General features: G+C 54.0%; 1 protein-coding gene across 1 annotated transcript in view; it reads right to left on the bottom strand.

Moving 5' to 3' along the window:
- LOC147113251 (gamma-glutamyl hydrolase-like) overlaps positions 1 to 18,703 on the bottom strand; it is a 30,585-nt gene that overhangs the window by 1,190 nt on the left and 10,692 nt on the right. The window contains exons 4-8 of the mRNA XM_085996110.1: positions 16,373 to 16,484; positions 15,594 to 15,644; positions 14,662 to 14,746; positions 1,280 to 1,418; positions 581 to 687 (exon numbers count right to left, since the gene is read on the bottom strand). Coding sequence (XP_085852236.1) covers positions 581 to 687; positions 1,280 to 1,418; positions 14,662 to 14,746; positions 15,594 to 15,644; positions 16,373 to 16,484 — 494 coding nt within the window. The remainder of the gene's footprint in view (positions 1 to 580; positions 688 to 1,279; positions 1,419 to 14,661; positions 14,747 to 15,593; positions 15,645 to 16,372; positions 16,485 to 18,703) is intronic.

Here is an 18,703-nt window from a genome sequence, read left to right as displayed (position 1 = left end):
CCCTCACTCCTCCTCCTCCCTCACTCCGCCTCCACCCTCACACCCCTCCTCCCTCACTCCTCCTCCTCCCTCACTCTGCCTCCTCCCTCACTCCCCCCCCTCCTCCCTCACTCCCCCTCCTCCCTCACTCCTCCTCCTCCCTCACTCCCCCCTCCTCCCTCACTCCCGCCTCCTCCCTCACCCCCTCCTCCCTCACTCCCCCTCCTCCCTCACTACTCCTCCTCCCTCACTCCCCCTCCTCCCTCACTGCTCCTCCTCCCTCATTCCTCCTCCTCCCTCACTCCCCCCTCCTCCCTCACTCCTCCTCCTCCCTCACTCCGCCTCCACCCTCACACCCCTCCTCCCTCACTCCTCCTCCTCCCTCACTCTGCCTCCTCCCTCACTCCCCCCCCTCCCTCACTCCCCCTCACTCCCCCTCCTCCCTCACTCCCCCTCCTCCCTCACTCCTCCTCCTCCCTCACTCCCCCTCCTCCCTCACTCCGCCTCCTCCCTCACCCCCTCCTCCCTCACTCCCCCTCCTCCCTCACTCTCTTTCCCCCTCACTCCCCCCGCCCCAGTTTTCCCACATTCACTCTCTTACCTGCACAGTGACGCTGAATTTGTGGAAATTCCCGGTCAGTGGTTTCTCGGATAAAACTCTCATCATTTCTGGAGAAAAGTCTTTAAATATTTGACTTGATTTTGTTTCTGAAAGATAAATAGACTGATGTCACCTGTGTGAGCTCACAGCCCATCAGTATGTGGAATGAGGCTGTGCAGTGGGGCCAGAGCATGGGACTGGGTCGGGACAGGGGCGGGGAGAGCGAGTGGGCGCATGGATCTTGTCAACTCCTAATGGACTCCTTTAAGGAACTTTTTTTAAATGAATCATTCACGGGATGTGGGCATCACTGGCAAGACCATCATTTATTGCCCATCCCTAGTTGCCCTTGAGAAGGTGGTGGTGAGCCGCCTTCTTGAACCGCTGCAGTCCGTGTGGTGAAGGTGCTCCCACAGTGCTGTTAGGTCCAGGATTTTGACCCAGCGATGATGAAGGATCGGCGATATATTTCTAAGTCAGGATGGTGTGTGACTTGGAGGGGAACTTGGAGGTGGTGGTGTTCCCATGCGCCTGCTGCCCTTGTCCTTCTAGGTGGAAGAGGTCGCGGGTTTGGGAGGTGCTGATGGTGTTACAGCAGTTTAAAACCAAGAGTAACGAGGGAGGATAGCTCCAGCCTCACTCCCTTTATTACCCGGCCCACACAGCGGAGTAAACTCCCTGATCTCACTGTTCACTTACCGGTGGTAAACTCCAGTGTCAGTGCCACGTTGGAAGTGTCGGTTCTGCTCAGTAGATTCTCGCCGGTTGTGAGGGCTGTCAGGAGCTGTTGTCCCAAACACGTTCCCCAGATTGGGAAATAGTCCCCCCGGTCACATGCCTGCATCGAATGGAAATAGTCATTGAATTCATTGCGGGAAACACACCGCTGCCCCCCAGTTCCCGATCGCAAACCGGCTTTGTGCCGGGGGGAGGGGGGAGATCCCGGTGTGAGCGGGGGAGGGGGGAGATCCCGGTGTGAGCGGGGGAGGGGGGTGGGGATCCCGGTGTGTGCGGGGGGAGGGGGGAGATCCCGGTGTGAGCGGGGGAGGGGGGGTGGGGATCCTGGTGTGTGCGGGGGAGGGGGGAGATCCCGGTGTGAGTGGGGGGGGAGGGGTGGGGATCCCGGTGTGTGCGGGGGAGGGGGGGTCCCGGTGTGTGGGGGGGGAGGGGGGAGGGGGATCTCGGTGTGTGCGGGGGAGGGGGGGGATCCCGGTGTGTGGGGGGGGAGGGGGGGGATCCCGGTGTGTGCGGGGGAGGGGGGTGGGGATCCCGCTGTGAGCGGGGTGAGGGGGGTGGGGATCCCGGTGTGTGCGGGGGAGGGGGTGGGGATCCCGGTGTGAGCGGGTGAGGGGGTGGGGATCCCGGTGTGTGCGGGGGAGGGGGGTGGGGATCCCGGTGTGTGCGGGGGAGGGGGGTGGGGATCCCGGTGTGAGCGGGTGAGGGGGGTGGGGATCCCGGTGTGTGCGGGGGAGGGGGGTGGGGATCCCGGTGTGTGAGCGGGGTGGGGATCCCGGTGTGAGCAGGGGAGGGGGGGATCCCGGTGTGTGCGGGGGAGGGGGGTGGGGATCTCGGTGTGTGCGGGGGAGGGGGGGGATCCCGGTGTGTGGGGGGGGAGGGGGGGGGGATCCCGGTGTGTGCGGGGGAGGGGGGGTGGGGATCCCGCTGTGAGCGGGTGAGGGGGTGGGGATCCCGGTGTGTGCGGGGGAGGGGGGGTGGGGATCCCGGTGTGTGCGGGGGAGGGGGGTGGGGATCCCGGTGTGAGCGGGGGTGGGGATCCCGGTGTGAGCAGGGGAGGGGGGGGATCCCGGTGTGTGCGGGGGAGGGGGGGTGGGGATCCCGCTGTGAGCGGGGGGAGGGGGTGGGGATCCTGGTGTGTGCGGGGGAGGGGGGTGGGGATCCCAGTGTGAGCGGGGGAAGGGGGGGAGGGATCCCGGTGTGTGCGGGGGAGGGGGGGGATCCCGGTTTGTGGGGGGCGAGGGGGGTGGGGATCCCAGTGTGTGTGGGGGAAAGGGGGGAGGGATCCCGGTGTGTGCGGGGGAGGGGGGGGGGGAGAATCCCAGTGTGAGCGGGGGAGGGGGGGATCCCGGTTTGTGGGGGCGAGGGGGGGTGGGGAACCCAGTGTGTGTGGGGGAGGGGGTTGGGGATCCCGGTGTGTGCGGGGGAGGGGGAGGGGGATCCCGGTGTGTGCGGGGGGAGGGGGGGGATCCCGGTGTGTGCGGGGGAGGGGGGGTGGGGATCCCGGTGTGTGCAGAAGATCCACAACAGCCCCGCTTCCCAGATTCCCCCCAACACCGCAAAAAAAGCTATAAAAGCGATCAAGCATGAGCAGATGAGAGAAAAACCAGAAACACTTTTTGCTGACTGTTACAACAATGGGACAAAAAGTAACCTCATTTTCTACTCAGATCAGCCAGTGGCTTGGATCACAGCAATAAAATCACACTATACCAATGTTAAGCTAGAAAATACCGCAAATGGGTCCATAATGAAAATTAACACACCAGGAGACAGTTCAACTACGACGGTCAACGCGTACAATACCGGAACAATATTAGTGCAAGGCAACCTCGACAAATTTGCAACGGCCTTCAGGACACTGAAAAAATTAACTAAGGGGGGAAGGAACAGCCCCAGAGTGGCCCGCACTCCCCCCAACATTGACAACTTACCAGGAGAAAATCTGCTTGGTCAGGAGGTGAACGAGCCACACAGTTCAAACCAGACACTAACCCCGGGGAACCACAGCCACACGATACAACTGACAAACCCCAGCATAACTACCAGGGAGGAAGCCACACATAGTCCCCCTACCATTCCCAGCTCACCAAGAGAAGAGCAGCATAGCCAGGAAGTGAGTGAGCCCTCCAGGGCCGACCAGCCTAGCCAGGAAGTGAGTGAGCCTTCCAGGGCCGACCAGACACATACCCCGGGATCACACAGCCAGATACAACCAAAAGATAAATTTAATCAATTAGAGATAGAGATGGTTAAACTTAGAGAGGACTTCCTCAAAATGAATGACGATCAAAATCAGGAGAGGGAGAGACACAAGAGAGAGCTGAAGCTACTTGAGAACCAGGTGAATCTACTTAGGAATCAGGTGAAAGAGCTGCAGGAAAAAAGAAGAGAGCCATAGAGGAGAGATAACACCATTAGACCAGCAACCAGAGGCTAGAGATAAGACAAGACAGAGCCGGACGGAACGGCTGCACTCCCACATGGAACAAAAGCAACAGACACACAATACAAGGGGTGCCACACAGACCGACCAGCATACTGATTCGCAATCTTCCCCACCACCGTGGAACCACAAGCGGGTCCGCTCACAAGAGGTACGCACACACCAGACACCCAGCCCAGCACACACACTATGAGTCCAAGCGAAAGCCACCAGACAGTAAACACAAACAAGGCTGATGTCGTAATACTCATAGACTCAAATGGGAAATTTCTATGGGAGAAAAAGCTATTCCTAGAAGTAAAGTAGAAAAGATCTGGTGCCCAACAACAAACAGAGCCATGGGATGGCTGACCAAAGCCAGATTAGGCTCTCCCCCCAACACATAATAATACACACGGGCACAAATGACCTAAAGACCCAACAGAAAGAAGTAGCAACATCGCTCAGAGCAATGATTAGGAAAGCAAGCAGTACATTTCCAAACACTAGAATCACTGTTTCCACAATATTGCCGAGAACAGACTTCAACAACAACACAATTCATGAGATAAATGCCAGCATAGCAAGAGACTGCGAATCAAACCACAACGTACACCTGGCCCAACACCCCACCCTCGATGAGGAATGTCTTTACGACCACGTCCACATCCAAAGGCAAAGAATATCGATCTTTCCTAAAGCCCTGAAGGACGTCGCTTTTAACCGGGTCCATACCCAGACTCCAAGAGGACCCCCCCCCGACCACCAGAGATCAGCGGGGTACATATCAGGAACACTACAAGGACCACCAACACACCAACCGAGACCAGAGAGGATCCCCATGCAAAACAACAATATCAGACCTGCACCACTCCTGTCCCACAGGGGAATAGGACCGCTCCCAGACAGACAGAGGGAGAGATGCACAGGACGTACGCAATACCTCAGACAGAAACAATCCATTAAGAGACAATAAGCAGATGTGCAGCAGCATCTACTTCCGCCTTATGGATCAAGGACTAATTAATAGAAAGAACTGTAACCAAATTGTATTAACTTTTATAGACAACTGATGTGATCTTTTTTTTCCCCACACTTAGACACGACAAACACGTACCACTCTTTAACCTATCATAGTAAAAGATCAAACTTAACATGAAATCCTTATATATTTCGACCTGGAATATCCAAGGTCTACGCTCTTCACTGCGAGAAGTGAAAAGTAGGACCCCAGAGTTCATAGATGAAACTAAAGACCTAGATATTATCATTTTACAGGAAACTTGGTATAAAGGAAAAGGACACACTGGCTGTCCCCAAGGTACACTGAGCTGGTGGTCCCCTCCAATAAATTACCAAGTGTAACCCAAGGCAGAGACTCGGAGGCATACTGATCTGGTTTAAAACAGAACTTAAGAATTACATCAAATTATAAAAAAGGGCGAAAACCATATGTGGCTCAAACTTGAGAGGAGATTATCTCAAACACCCAAGATGTTTACATTTGCGCACTTTATATCTCCTCCAATCGATTCCCCGTACTTTAAAGAGGACACCTTCTCCAACATGAAGGGGGAAATTATCCAATACCAGGCCCAGGGGAACGTGTTTGATCTGTGGGGACCTCAATTCAAGAACGGGGCGAAGAACCAGACTTCACCAATAATCAGGGAAACAATTACGTTTTCGGGAATAACCACTTTGACATCCCTTCCCTTCCATACAGGCATAACTGCGACAAGCAGTCAAATACCAACGGAAAACAGCTACTACAGCTCTGTCGAAACCTGGGTCTGTACATTGTCAATGGTAGGTTCATAGGAGACCTCCTAGGAAGATCGACCTATTGCTCACCTCTTGGCTGCAGCACAGTAGACTATATGATTACAGACTTAGACCCATCCTCTTTCAGAGCATTCACAGTCAAACCACAAACAACACTGTCAGATCACAATCAAATTACTATGTTCCTCAAAAAGACAGAAACCAAACAACATAGAAACACAACCCAGTAAACTGTACAACACCAAAAAATCGTACAGATGGGCCAAAAACGACACGGAAAAAATACCAGAAAACAATTAGCAATGCATCAACTCAAGCTCTCTTAGACACCTTTCTGGATAACATATACACTCACAATAAAGAAGGCGTAAACCGGGCAGTTAGTAAACTAAACAATATTTTTGATAATTTGGCAACAAATGCAAACTTGAAAGCTCACAAGAACAAACCCAAAACAAAAAACTATGAAAAATGGTTTGACCGAGATTGCCATAACATGAGGAAAAAACTTAGAAAAATATCAAACCAAAAACACAGACATCCAGAAAACGAGGAACTACGCCTTACTTATTGTCAGACACTAACACAATACAGAAACACACTCAGAACCAAAAAAGAGCAATATATTAAGAATACACTCAGCTCCATGGAGGAATCCATTGATTCCAATTGTTTCTGGGAAAACTTGAAAACACTACACAAAAAACAACACGACGATTTGGCCATTCAAAATGGGGACACATGGGTAAACCACTTTGAAAAATTATACCAGAAAAACACACTAAGACCAGAGCAACACCAAATATGCAAAAAACTGGAAAAGCTAGAAATGGCCATAAAAGATAACCAAAACCCGCTGGACGCCATAATAACAGAAAAAGAACTTCTTGAAAAACTCAAGGACCTGCGACCAGGAAAAGCCTGCGGGACAGACGGCATACTAAACGAGATGATTAAACACACAGACAACAAAATGAAACTGGCTATCCTAAAACTCTTCAACTTGGTTCTGAGTGTCGGTTATTTCCCTGATATCTGGAACAAAGGACTCATAACGCCCATATACAAAAGTGGGGACAAAATCGACCCAAACAACTATCGAGGCATCTGTGTAAACAGTAACCTGGGGAAGGTATTCTGTAGCATCATAAACAAAAGACTTATAAACTTCCTTGAGGAGCACAATGTCTTGAGTAAAAGCCAAATTGGATTCCTGCCAAACTATAGAACATCCGACCATATCTTCACCCTACAGACCCTAATTGACAAACACGTTCACCATAACAAAAGCAAAATCTACGCATGCTTTGTAGATTTCCAGAAGGCTTTCGACTCCATCTGGCATGACGGTTTATTCCTGAAACTTATCGAAAGCGGGGTAGGAGGGAAAACATATGATGTAATTAAATCAATGTATACAAACAACAAATGTGCAGTTAAAATTGGAGACAAACAAACAAAATACTTCCCACAGGGGCGGGGGGTGACGCAGGGCTCGCCAATCTCACCGACACTCTTTAATATTTACATAAATGGATTGGCAAAGCTACTTGAACAATCTACAGCACCCGGCCTCACCCTATATGAATCCAAGGTTAAATTCCTCCTCTATGCAGACGACCTGGTTCTGCTGTCACCTACTAAAGAGGGGCTACAGCAAAACCTGGACCTGCTGGAGTCGTACTGCCAGACTTGGGCCCTGACAATAAATCCCCAAAAAACCAAAGTCCTTGTGTTCCAGCAAAGATCCAAACATCAGGGACCCAAAATAAATTTCACAGTAGGAACAACCAAAATTGAACAAACCACTAACTACACATACTTGGGCTTAAAAATCAGTTCTACGGGAAACTTCAAACTGGCTGTGAATGAACTGAAAGAGAAAGCAAGAAGGGCTTTCTATGCCATCAAAAAATCAATCCAAATAGAAATCCCAATTAGCATTTGGCTCAAAATTTTCAAATCAGTAATTGAACCAATTGCACTCTATGGCAGTGAAGTATGGGGACCGCTAACTCAACAAGAATTTGCAAAATGGGACAAACACCCAATTGAGATCCTACATGCAGAATTCTGTAAAAGTATCCTCCGGACTCAAAGGAAAACAGTAAACAATGCATGCAGGGCGGAACTAGGCCAATATCCATTAATAATCACTATCCAAAAAAGAGCCACCAAATTTTGGAATCACCTACAAATGAGCAATCCCCAATGCTATCACTACGACGCCCTGAAATGCCAAGAACTGACCATAAAGAAGAATACCCTCAGTCAACTAGTCCTGGGACTCAGTGAAGTAACTACTAACAATACTAACAATAACCAGCACCAGGACAGTGACAGGGTAACACAAAGAATTCGACCCAACACAATCGTCGCTAAGCAAAAGGAAAAATATCTGACATATTGGGCAGAAACAACAAAAACCCAAAGCAAACTCAATTGCTACTTGGCCCTAAACAGACAATACAACATAGCTGATTACCTGACCATGGTAAAGGATAACAAACTGAGAAGAACCTTGACAAGGTACAGACTTAGCGAACATAGCCTAGCGATCGAAAAAGGCAGACACAGGCAGACCAGGCTACCAAGAGAAGACAGGATATGCTCTCACTGCAGTCAGGGAGTAGTGGAGACAGAGATGCACTTCCTCACAGCCTGCGGAAAATATCAGGGCATCAGGGAGAATTTCTACCAAAAATTCTCACAAATATGCCCTGATTTCAGAAATCTGAATGACAACCAAAAACTCCCATACCTACTGGGAGAGGAGAGAAGCTGTATAACACTGGCGGCACACTATGTTACAGCTTGCCATGAACAGAGGGACAACCAGTAAACTAAGAAAAGAATATATATAAACAATGCGAATGTATATTTATACACTCAGGGATATACCTGTTTATACACTGTATGAATAGAACTGCGTTTATGTGCTAAACCATAAATGTATTTTGATGCTTTGGCAACATAAGATGTAACTTATCATGCCAATAAAGCGATTTGAATTGTGAATTGTGTGCGGGGGAGGGGGGGAACCCGGTTTGTGGGGGCGAGGGGGGTGGGGATCCCGGTTTGTGGGGGCGAGGGGGGTGGGGATCCCAGTGTGTGCAGGGGAGGGGGTTGGGGATCCCGGTGTGTGCGGGGGAGGGGGGTGGGGATCCCGGTGTGTGCGGGGGAGGGGGGTGGGGATCCCGGTGTGTGGGGGGGGAGGGGGGTGGGGATCCCGGTGTGTGGGGGGGAGGGGGGGAGGGGGATCCCGGTGTGTGGGGGGGAGGGGGGAGGGGGATCCCGGTGTGTGGGGGGGGAGGGGGTGGGGATCCCGGTGTGTGTGGGGGAGGGGAGTGGGGATCCCGGTGTGAGCAGGGGAGGGGGGTGGGGATCCCGGTGTGTGTGGGGGAGGGGAGTGGGGATCCCGGTGTGAGCAGGGGAGGGGGGTGGGGATCCCGGTGTGTGGGGGGGGAGGGGGGGGATCCCAGTGTGAGCGGGGGAAGGGGGGGGGATCCCGGTGTGTGGGGGGGAGGGGGTGGGGATCCCGGTGTGTGCGGGGGAGGGGGTTGGGGATCCCGGTGTGAGCGGGGGAAGGGGGGGATCCCGGTGTGTGGGGGGGAGGGGGTTGGGGATCCCGGTGTGTGGGGGGGAGGGGGTTGGGGATCCCGGTGTGAGCGGGGGAAGGGGGGGATCCCGGTGTGTGGGGGGGAGGGGGTTGGGGATCCCGGTGTGAGCGGGGGAAGGGGGGGATCCCGGTGTGTGCGGGGGTTAGGGGGGTGGGGATCCCGGTGTGAGCGGAGGAGGGGTGGGGATCCCGGTGTGTGCGGGGGAGGGGGGTGGGGATCCCGGTGTGTGTGGGGGTTAGGGGGGTGGGGATCCCGGTGTGTGTGGGGGTTAGGGGGGTGGGATCCCGGTGTGTGCGGTGGTTGGGGGGTGGGGATCCCGGTGTGTGCGGTGGTTGGGGGGTGGGGATCCCGGTGTGTGCGGGGGTTAGGGGGGGTGGGGATCCCGGTGTGTGCGGTGGTTGGGGGGTGGGGATCCCGGTGTGTGTGGGGGTTAGGGGGGTGGGGATCCCGGTGTGTGTGGGGGTTAGGGGGGTGGGGATCCCGGTGTGTGCGGGGGTTAGGGGGGTGGGGATCCCGGTGTGTGGGGGTTGGGGGAGGGGGATCCCGGTGTGTGCGGGGGTTAGGGGGGTGGGGATCCCGGTGTGTGCGGAGGTTAGGGGGGTGGGGATCCCGGCGTGTGCGGGGGAGGGGGGTGGGGATCCTGGTGTGAGCGGAGGAGGGGTGGGGGATCCCGGTGTGTGCGGAGGTTAGGGGGGTGGGGATCCCGGTGTGTGCGGGGGTTAGGGGGGTGGGGATCCCGGTGTGTGCGGGGGTTAGGGGGGTGGGGATCCCGGTGTGTGCGGAGGTTAGGGGGGTGGGGATCCCGGTGTGTGCGGAGGTTAGGGGGGTGGGGATCCCGGTGTGTGCGGGGGTTAGGGGGGTGGGGATCCCGGTGTGTGCGGAGGTTAGGGGGGTGGGGATCCCGGTGTGTGCGGAGGTTAGGGGGGTGGGGATCCCGGTGTGTGTGGGGGTTAGGGGGGTGGGGATCCCGGTGTGTGCGGGGGTTCGGGGGTCTCAGCGTTTCCCAGTCAGGGAAGGGGGAATATCGAGCATGGAGCTATCTCTGATCGCCCATGTGGAGTCAAAATAGTTTTGGTTGTGATGTCGCTACAGTTGAATAGTCTGCTGACACTCACTCGCAGAATGTTTAATTGGTTGATTCTGGGGATGCGGGCGTCGCTGGCAAGGCCGGCATTTATTGTTCACCCCGAGTTACCCTGCGAAGGTGGGGGTGGGCCTTCTACTTGAACCGCTGGTAGCGGGTTTGATACAAACTGAGTGGTCTCTTCAGAGTCAACCAGGTTGGTGTGGGACTGGAGTCACATGTAGGCCCAGACTGGGTAAGGACGGGAGGTTCCCTTCCCTAAAGGACATCAGTGAACCAGGTGGGTTTTTACAACAATCCGACAGCTTCACGGTCACTTTTACTGACACCAACTTTAATAAACAAACTGCCATGGTGAGATTCAAACTCAGGTTCTCTGGATTCTCAGCCCAGTAACAGAACCACTGCACTATCGTACCCGCAGTAAGGTTGGCCACCCAGCGAGCCGATGGGAATATTTCCCAACATGTCCCACTACTTTCAGTAGATCCAGCACTTAAATCAATCCAAGGTTTCCTCTTCCCTGCCCTGCCCGGGACTTCACTCCATGTCTTGATTATACTTTGACTAAGAAGTTTCTGATGTCAGACCTAATTTTTTTTTAAGTGAGAGCTGTGGCTCAGTGGGTGGCACCCGCACCTCTGCATCAGAAGGTCGTGGGTTCAAGTCCCACTCCAGAGACTTCAGCACAGAAATCTAGGCTCACACTCCAGTGCAGTACTGAGGGAGTGCTGCACTGTCGGAGGGGCAGTACTGAGGGAGTGCTGCACTGTCGGAGGGGCAGTACTGAGGGGGCGCTGCACTGTCGGAGGGGCAGTACTGAGGGAGTGCCACACTGTCAGAGGGGCAGTACTGAGGGAGTGCTGCACTGTCGGAGGGGCAGTACTGAGGGAGCGCTGCACTGTCGAAGGGACAGTACTGAGGGGGCGCTGCACTGTCGGAGGGGCAGTACTGAGGGAGTGCCACACTGTCAGAGGGGCAGTACTGAGGGGGCGCTGCACTGTCGAAGGGACAGTACTGAGGGGGCGCTGCACTGTCGGAGGGGCAGTACTGAGGGAGTGCCACACTGTCAGAGGGGCAGTACTGAGGGAGCGCTGCACTGTCGGAGGGTCAGTACTGAGGGAGCGCCGCACTGTCGGAAGGGCAGTACTGAGGGAGTGCTGCACTGTCGGAGGGGCAGTACTGAGGGAGCACCGCACTGTCGGAGGGGCAGTACTGAGGTAGCACCGCACTGTCGGAGGGTCAGCACTGAGGGAGCGCTGTACTGTCGGAGGGTCAGAACTGAGGGAGTCCTGCACTGTCAGAGGGTCAGTACTGAGGGAGCGCCGCACTGTCGGGTGGGACAGTACTGAGGGAGCGCTGCACTGTCGGAGGGACAGTACTGAGGGAGCTCTGCACTGTCGGGAGGGACAGTACTGAGGGAGCACTGCACTGTCGGAGGGGCAGTACTGAGGGAGCGCCGCACTGTCGGAGGGGCAGTACTGAGCGAGCACCGCACTGTCGGAGGGACAGTACTGAGGGAGCTCTGCACTTGACAAGGTGCCACACAAAAGATTCTTGTTCAAGATAAAAAATCACGGGATTGGGGGTAATATTCTGGCGTGGGTGGAGGATTGGCTCTCTAACAGAAAGCAGAGAGTTGGGATAAATGGTTCATTCTCAGACTGGCAATCAGTAACTAGTGGTGTTCCGCAGGGGTCAGTGCTGGGTCCCCAACTCTTTACAATCTATATTAACGATTTGGAGGAGGGGACCGAGTGTAACATATCAAAGTTTGCAGGTGATACAAAGATGGGAGGGAAAGTAGTGAGTGAGGAGGACATAAAAAACATTAAAAACCTGCAAAGGGACATAGATAGGCTAAGTAAGTGGGCAGAGATTTGGCAGATGGAATACAATACTGGAAAGTGTGAGGTTATGCACTTTGGCAGGAAAAATCATAGAGCAAGTTATTATCTTAATGGCAAGAAACTGGAAAGTACTGAAGTACAAAGGGATCTGGGAGTCCTGGTGCACGAAACACAAAAAGTTAGTATGCAGGTGCAGCAAGTGATCAAGAAGCCCAATAGAATGTTGGCTTTCATTGCTAGGGGGATAGAATATAAAAACAGGGAGGTATTGCTGCAGTTGTACAAGGTATTGGTGAGACCGCACCTGGAATACTGCATACAGTTTTGGTGTCCATACTTAAGAAAAGACATACTTGCTCTCGAGTCAGTACAAAGAAGGTTCACTCGGTTAATTCCGGGGATGAGGGGGTGGACATATGATGAGAGGTTGAGTAGATTGGGACTCTACTCATTGGAGTTCAGAAGAATGAGAGGCGATCTTATTGAAACATATAAGATTGTGAAGGGGCTTGATCGGGTGGATGCGGTGAGGATGTTCCCAATGATAGGTGAAACTAGAACTAGGGGACATAATCTTAGAATAAGGGGCTGCTCCTTCAAAACTGAGATGAGGAGAAACTTCTTCACTCAGAGGGTGGTAGGTTTGTGGAATTTGCTGCCCCAGAAAGCTGTGGAAGCTACATCATTAAATAAATTTAAAACAGAAATAGATAGTTTCCTAGAAGTAAAGGGAATTAAGGGTTACGGGGAGCGGGCAGGAAATTGGACATGAGTCTAGGTTCGGATCGGTCATGGCCCTGTGGGTAGTGGAGCGGGCCCAGGGGCCACCTAGCCTGGTTCTGCTCCTACTTCTTGTGTTCTAATTCTGTTAGATTTCAGGAGATGGTTTTATTCCTGTTCCTGGCTGGGGTGGAGATCGCCTTTACAGAAGGTAAGTACTGTAGAAAATATAGGGACAGAGTGATCTCCTGGACGAGTTTCGATCGCCTAGATGGGTCGGAGAGGAATTTCCCAGATTTTTTCTCCCAAATTGGCCATTGTTTTTTTTTATCTGGTTTTTCGCCTCTCCCGGGAGATCACATGGGTTCGGGTGGGATGGAGAGTGATAGTAGATTTAATAATTGAGGTTAGAATCAGATCAGCCATGATCTTATTGAATGGTGGAGCAGGCTCGAGGGGCCGATTGGCCGACTCCTGCTCCTATTTCTTATGTTCTTATGTTCTTATGTCAGAGGGGCAGTACTGAGGGAGTCCTGCACTGTCGGAGGGGCAGTACTGAGGGAGCGGCAGTACTAAGGGAGTCCTGCACTGTCGGAGGGGCAGTACTGAGGGAGCGCTGCACTGTCGGAGGGACAGTACTGAGGGAGCGCTGCACTGTCGGAGGGGCAGTACTGAGGGAGCGGCAGTACTAAGGGAGTCCTGCACTGTCGGAGGGGCAGTACTGAGGGAGCGCTGCACTGTCGGAGGGGCAGTACTGAGGGAGCGGCAGTACTAAGGGAGCGCTGCACTGTCGGAGGGGCAGTACCGAGGGAGCTCTGCACTGTCGGAGGGGCAGTACTAAGGGAGCGCTGCACTGTCGGAGGGGCAGTACTGAGGGAGCGCTGCACTGTCGGAGGTGCAGTACTGAGGGAAAGCTGCACTGTCGGAGGGGCAGTACTGAGGGAGTGCTGCACTGTTGGAGGGGCAGTACCGAGGGAGCGCTGCACTGTCGGAGGGGCAGTACTGAGGGAGCACTGCACTGTCGGAGGGGCAGTACTGAGGGAACGCTGCACTGTCGGAGGGGCAGTACTGAGGGAGCACTGCACTGTCGGAGGGGCAGTACTGAGGGAGCGCTGCACTGTGGGAGGGGCAGTACTGAGGGAGTGCTGCACTGTCGGAGGGGCAGTACTGAGGGAGTGCTGCACTGTCGGAGGGGCAGTACTGAGGGAGTGCTGCACTGTCGGAGGGGCAGTACTGAGGGAGAGCTGCACTGTCGGAGGGGCAGTACTGAGGGAGCGCCGCACTGTCGGAGGTGCTGTCTTTTGGATGAGACATTAAACCGAGGCTCCGTCTGCTCTCTCAGGTGGATGTAAAAGATGCCACGGCACCATTTGGAGAAGAGCAGGGAAGCTCCCCTCGGTGTCCTGGCCGATATTTACCCCTCGACCAACATCACTAAAAAACAGATTATCTGGTCATTTATCACATTGCTCTTTGTGGGATCTTGCTGTGTGTGAATTTGCTGCCGCGTTTCCTACATTACACTTCAAAAGTACTTCATTGGCTGTAAGGCACTTTGGGACGTCCTGAGGCTGTGTAAGGCGCTATAGAAATGCAAGTCTTTCTTTCTCTTTTTTCCCTTTCCCCAGCCTGAGCCCGAGACTGGTGAAAGGTGAACCTTCCCGCCCACTGTCCCTCACTGCAGGGCTTCAGGTAATAGACCTTCCCGAAATGGAGATCGGAACCCCGTCTCTTAGTCACGGGTTGTGGTAACCCTGCTGCACCTTAGCCTGCGATTCTAGCCCGCCTCACCCAGTCCGCCCGGCACAGCGGCCTCCGCAAACACACGGAACTGTCTGGAAAAAGTTGGAACATTTACTGACCGCCAGTGCCAGCCGGTAGAAGATGCCGGAGACTCGGGCAAATTCCGACGTCTCTAAGTCCACAGCTCCTCCTGGCAGCAAGATCCTGGAGGAAGAAAGGAGTTTGAGTGACCCCGATTGCACAGACCAGTGTTACAGGCCGGCTCAGCAATGCGCTCCTTGTCTGTGGAATGGGGATTAGCCGCCCATTGTAGCTCAGCACAGGCAGCTGGCAAAAGGGGTTTGTAGACACGAATGTGATGGCGCCGATGAAGATGGCTGCCGTCCTTGTGGGCTCCATGCGTACCAGGCAGCTAAGTGTCCTTTGCTGCTTGGTGCACTCAGCTCGTTAAGAAACAAGTATTTCACTGACTGGATTTCACTTGTTGTATTTGGTTATGTGACAAATAAAATTGAAATTGAAATTGAATTGAATAGATTACCAGAAACAAGAGTTCATTCTGGGTCAATTGATACCTTTAACAAGGAACTGGGTCAACACCCGTCTAGTAAAGGGGATTCTAGAGATAGTGATGGATCAGTTTGATTAACTGAGGGAATCGGAGCTTGCGTTGGGTGTACAAGGATTGTGAAAACAATGGGCCTCCTGGGCTCAGCGACTTTTCTCAATTCCTTATACTGTCGTGTGTTCATCAGAGCAGCTGAATGAAGTGGTCATAATTCTGTGTCAATATTCTGTGCAGGACACATCAAGATCAGGGAGAGAAGAGCCCGAGATTCAGAAGAGAAATACACGGAGAAGGACAACACACCAAACAGATTGAGCAGCTCGTACCTTCCACAGGAACACGTCTGAAGGCCATAAAATAACACGTGGGAGCGCAGAATGAAACCATCCGAGAGAGCGGGAAATGAAGAACCAAGACCCAAAGTTTGCCAAGTGCAGTGGAGAAAATAAATCGAGCGACAAGAACTGATGATCAATCACCTACCCATTTATTGAATAAAATATCTTTTCGTACTCAGACTCACTGAGATATAATCTGCAGAAAACAAGGAATAAACGTCAGTCACAGCCAATTAACCCCAACCCTACCTACCCTTAACCCTAATCCAGACAATCACCAACACACAGCCAACCCCAACCCTATCCATAAGCCTAACCCTATCCATAAGGGAATATATTCAAGAAGGAGTTGGATATACTTCTTAAGGCTAAAGGGATCAAGGGATATGGGGAGAAGGCAGGGACAGGGTACTGAATTTGGATGATCAGCCATGATCTCATTGAATGGCGGAGCAGGCTCGAAGGGCCGAATGGCCTACGCCTGCTCCTATCTTCTATGTTTCTATGTTTCTATAACCCTAACCCTATCCATAACCCTAACCTAGCCCATCACCATCATCACTTTTCTGCCTCTTCACTGGATTAAAATGAAGATTTGTTGCATTATCTCATTCTAGAGCCCATTCTTCCCCAAGGTTTCAATGCTGTGCGACCTCCTCACCTCTCTTCACCCAACTCACCCCTCCTCCCCTCTCCTTGCCCCTCCTCCCCTCTCCTCGCTCCTCTTGACCCCTCCTCACCTCCCTCAGTTGTCCCTCCCTCCTGTGATCTACAGATTTGTAAAACCCAAGGTTGATGTCGCCTGACCACTGCCTTTCCATTCATCTCATCTTCTCTCCTAATCGTTTCAACCTTTGGCCTCTGACCCTTCACCCGGCTTCTCAGTAAAATTAAGCCCAACCCCCACCATGACGACTGTGTCACCTGATAACCGCCACCCTGCTGCCGGCCGACTCCAGGTACTTCACGTAGGGAGCGGCCACGTACGACTTGGCCACCTCGGTCAGTTCATCCACCGTGTGCTGTGCTAAGATCCCTGCAGGCAACAATGACAATTTGTATTTATATAGCGCCTTTAACATAGTAAAACGTCCCACGGTGCTTCACAGGAGCGATTATCAAACACAATCTGACCCCGAGCCACATCAGGAGATATTAGGACAGGTGACCAAAGGCTGGGTCAAAGAGGGAGGTTTTAAGGAGCGTCTTAAAGGAGGAGAGAGGCGGAGAGGTTTAGGGAGGGAATTCCAGAGCTTGGGGCCCAGGCAGCTGAAGGCACGGACACCAATGGTGGAGCGATTATAATCAGGGATGCTCAAGAGGCCTGAATTAGAGGAGCGCAGATATCTCGGGGGGTTGTGTGGCTGGAGGAGATTACACAGATAGGGAGGGGGGTGAGGCCGTGGAGGGATTTGAAAACAAGGATGAGAATTTTGAAATCGAGGTGTTGCCGGACTGGGAGCCAATGTAGGGTCAGTGAGCACAGGGGGTGATGGGCGAACGGGACTGGGTGTGAGTTAGGACACGGGGCAGTGAGCACAGGGGGTGATGGGTGAACGGGACTGGGTGTGAGTTAGGACACGGGGCAGTGAGCACGGGGTGATGGGTGAACGGGACTGGGTGTGAGTTAGGACACGGGGCAGTGAGCGCAGGGGGTGATGGGTGAACGGGAATGGGTGTGAGTTAGGACACAGGGCAGTGAGCACAGGGGGTGATGGGTGAACGGGACTGGGTGCGAGTTAGGACACGGGGCAGTGAGCACAGGGGGTGATGGGTGAACGGGACTGGGTGCGAGTTAGGACACGGGGCAGTGAGCACAGGGGTGATGGGTGAACGGGACTGGGTGTGAGTTAGGACACGGGGCAGCGAGCACAGGGGGTGATGGGTGAACGGGACTCGGTGTGAGTTAGGACACGGGGCAGTGAGCACGGGGTGATGGGTGAACGGGACTCGGTGTGAGTTAGGACACGGGGCAGTGAGCACAGGGGTGATGGGTGAACGGGACTGGGTGTGAGTTAGGACACGGGGCAGTGAGCACAGGGGGTGATGGGTGAACGGGACTGGGTGTGAGTTAGGACACGGGGCAGTGAGCACGGGGTGATGGGTGAACGGGACTGGGTGTGAGTTAGGACACGGGGCAGTGAGCGCAGGGGGTGATGGGTGAACGGGAATGGGTGTGAGTTAGGACACAGGTCAGTGAGCACAGGGGGTGATGGGCGAACGGGACTGGGTGTGAGTTAGGACACGGGGCAGTGAGCACAGGGGGTGATGGGTGAACGGGACTGGGTGTGAGTTAGGACACGGGGCAGTGAGCACGGGGTGATGGGTGAACGGGACTGGGTGTGAGTTAGGACACGGGGCAGTGAGCGCAGGGGGTGATGGGTGAACGGGAATGGGTGTGAGTTAGGACACAGGGCAGTGAGCACAGGGGGTGATGGGTGAACGGGACTGGGTGTGAGTTAGGACACGGGGCAGTGAGCACAGGGGGTGATGGGTGAACGGGACTGGGTGTGAGTTAGGACACGGGGCAGTGAGCACAGGGGGTGATGGGTGAACGGGACTGGGTGCGAGTTAGGACACGGGGCAGTGAGCACAGGGGGTGATGGGTGAACGGGACTGGGTGCGAGTTAGGACACGGGGCAGTGAGCACAGGGGTGATGGGTGAACGGGACTGGGTGTGAGTTAGGACACGGGGCAGCGAGCACAGGGGGTGATGGGTGAACGGGACTCGGTGTGAGTTAGGACACGGGGCAGTGAGCACGGGGTGATGGGTGAACGGGACTCGGTGTGAGTTAGGACACGGGGCAGTGAGCACAGGGGTGATGGGTGAACGGGACTGGGTGTGAGTTAGGACACGGGGCAGTGAGCACAGCGGGTGATGGGTGAACGGGACTGGGTGTGGGTTAGGACACGGGGCAGTGAGCACAGGGGGTGATGGGTGAACGGGACTGGGTGTGGGTTCGGACACGGGGCAGTGAGTTTTGGATCACCTCAAGTTTACGGAGGGTAGAAGTTTGGTGGCCGGCCAGGAGAGTGTTGGAATAATCAAGACTAGAGGTAACAGAGGTGCGTTTGAGGGTTTCAGCAGTAAATGAGCTGAAGCAGGGATGGAGACGGGCGATGTTACGGAGGTGGAAACAGGCGGTCTTGGTGATGGCACTGACAAAGGAAGATTATGAGCTCTCGGTGCTGCTCCAGGAGCTGCAGGTACCGCCTGGGACTCTGCAGGCAGCTCGCTGGTAAAGAGCATTTCCA

This window comes from Somniosus microcephalus, chromosome 8, assembly GCF_052327205.1.
Source record: "Somniosus microcephalus isolate GS21.2 chromosome 8, FLI_Smic_1.0, whole genome shotgun sequence".
In the NCBI taxonomy this organism is placed as follows: domain Eukaryota; kingdom Metazoa; phylum Chordata; class Chondrichthyes; order Squaliformes; family Somniosidae; genus Somniosus; species Somniosus microcephalus.
The sequence above is the reverse complement of the archived record's forward strand: the minus strand, read 5'-3'. Positions and strand labels throughout refer to the sequence as shown.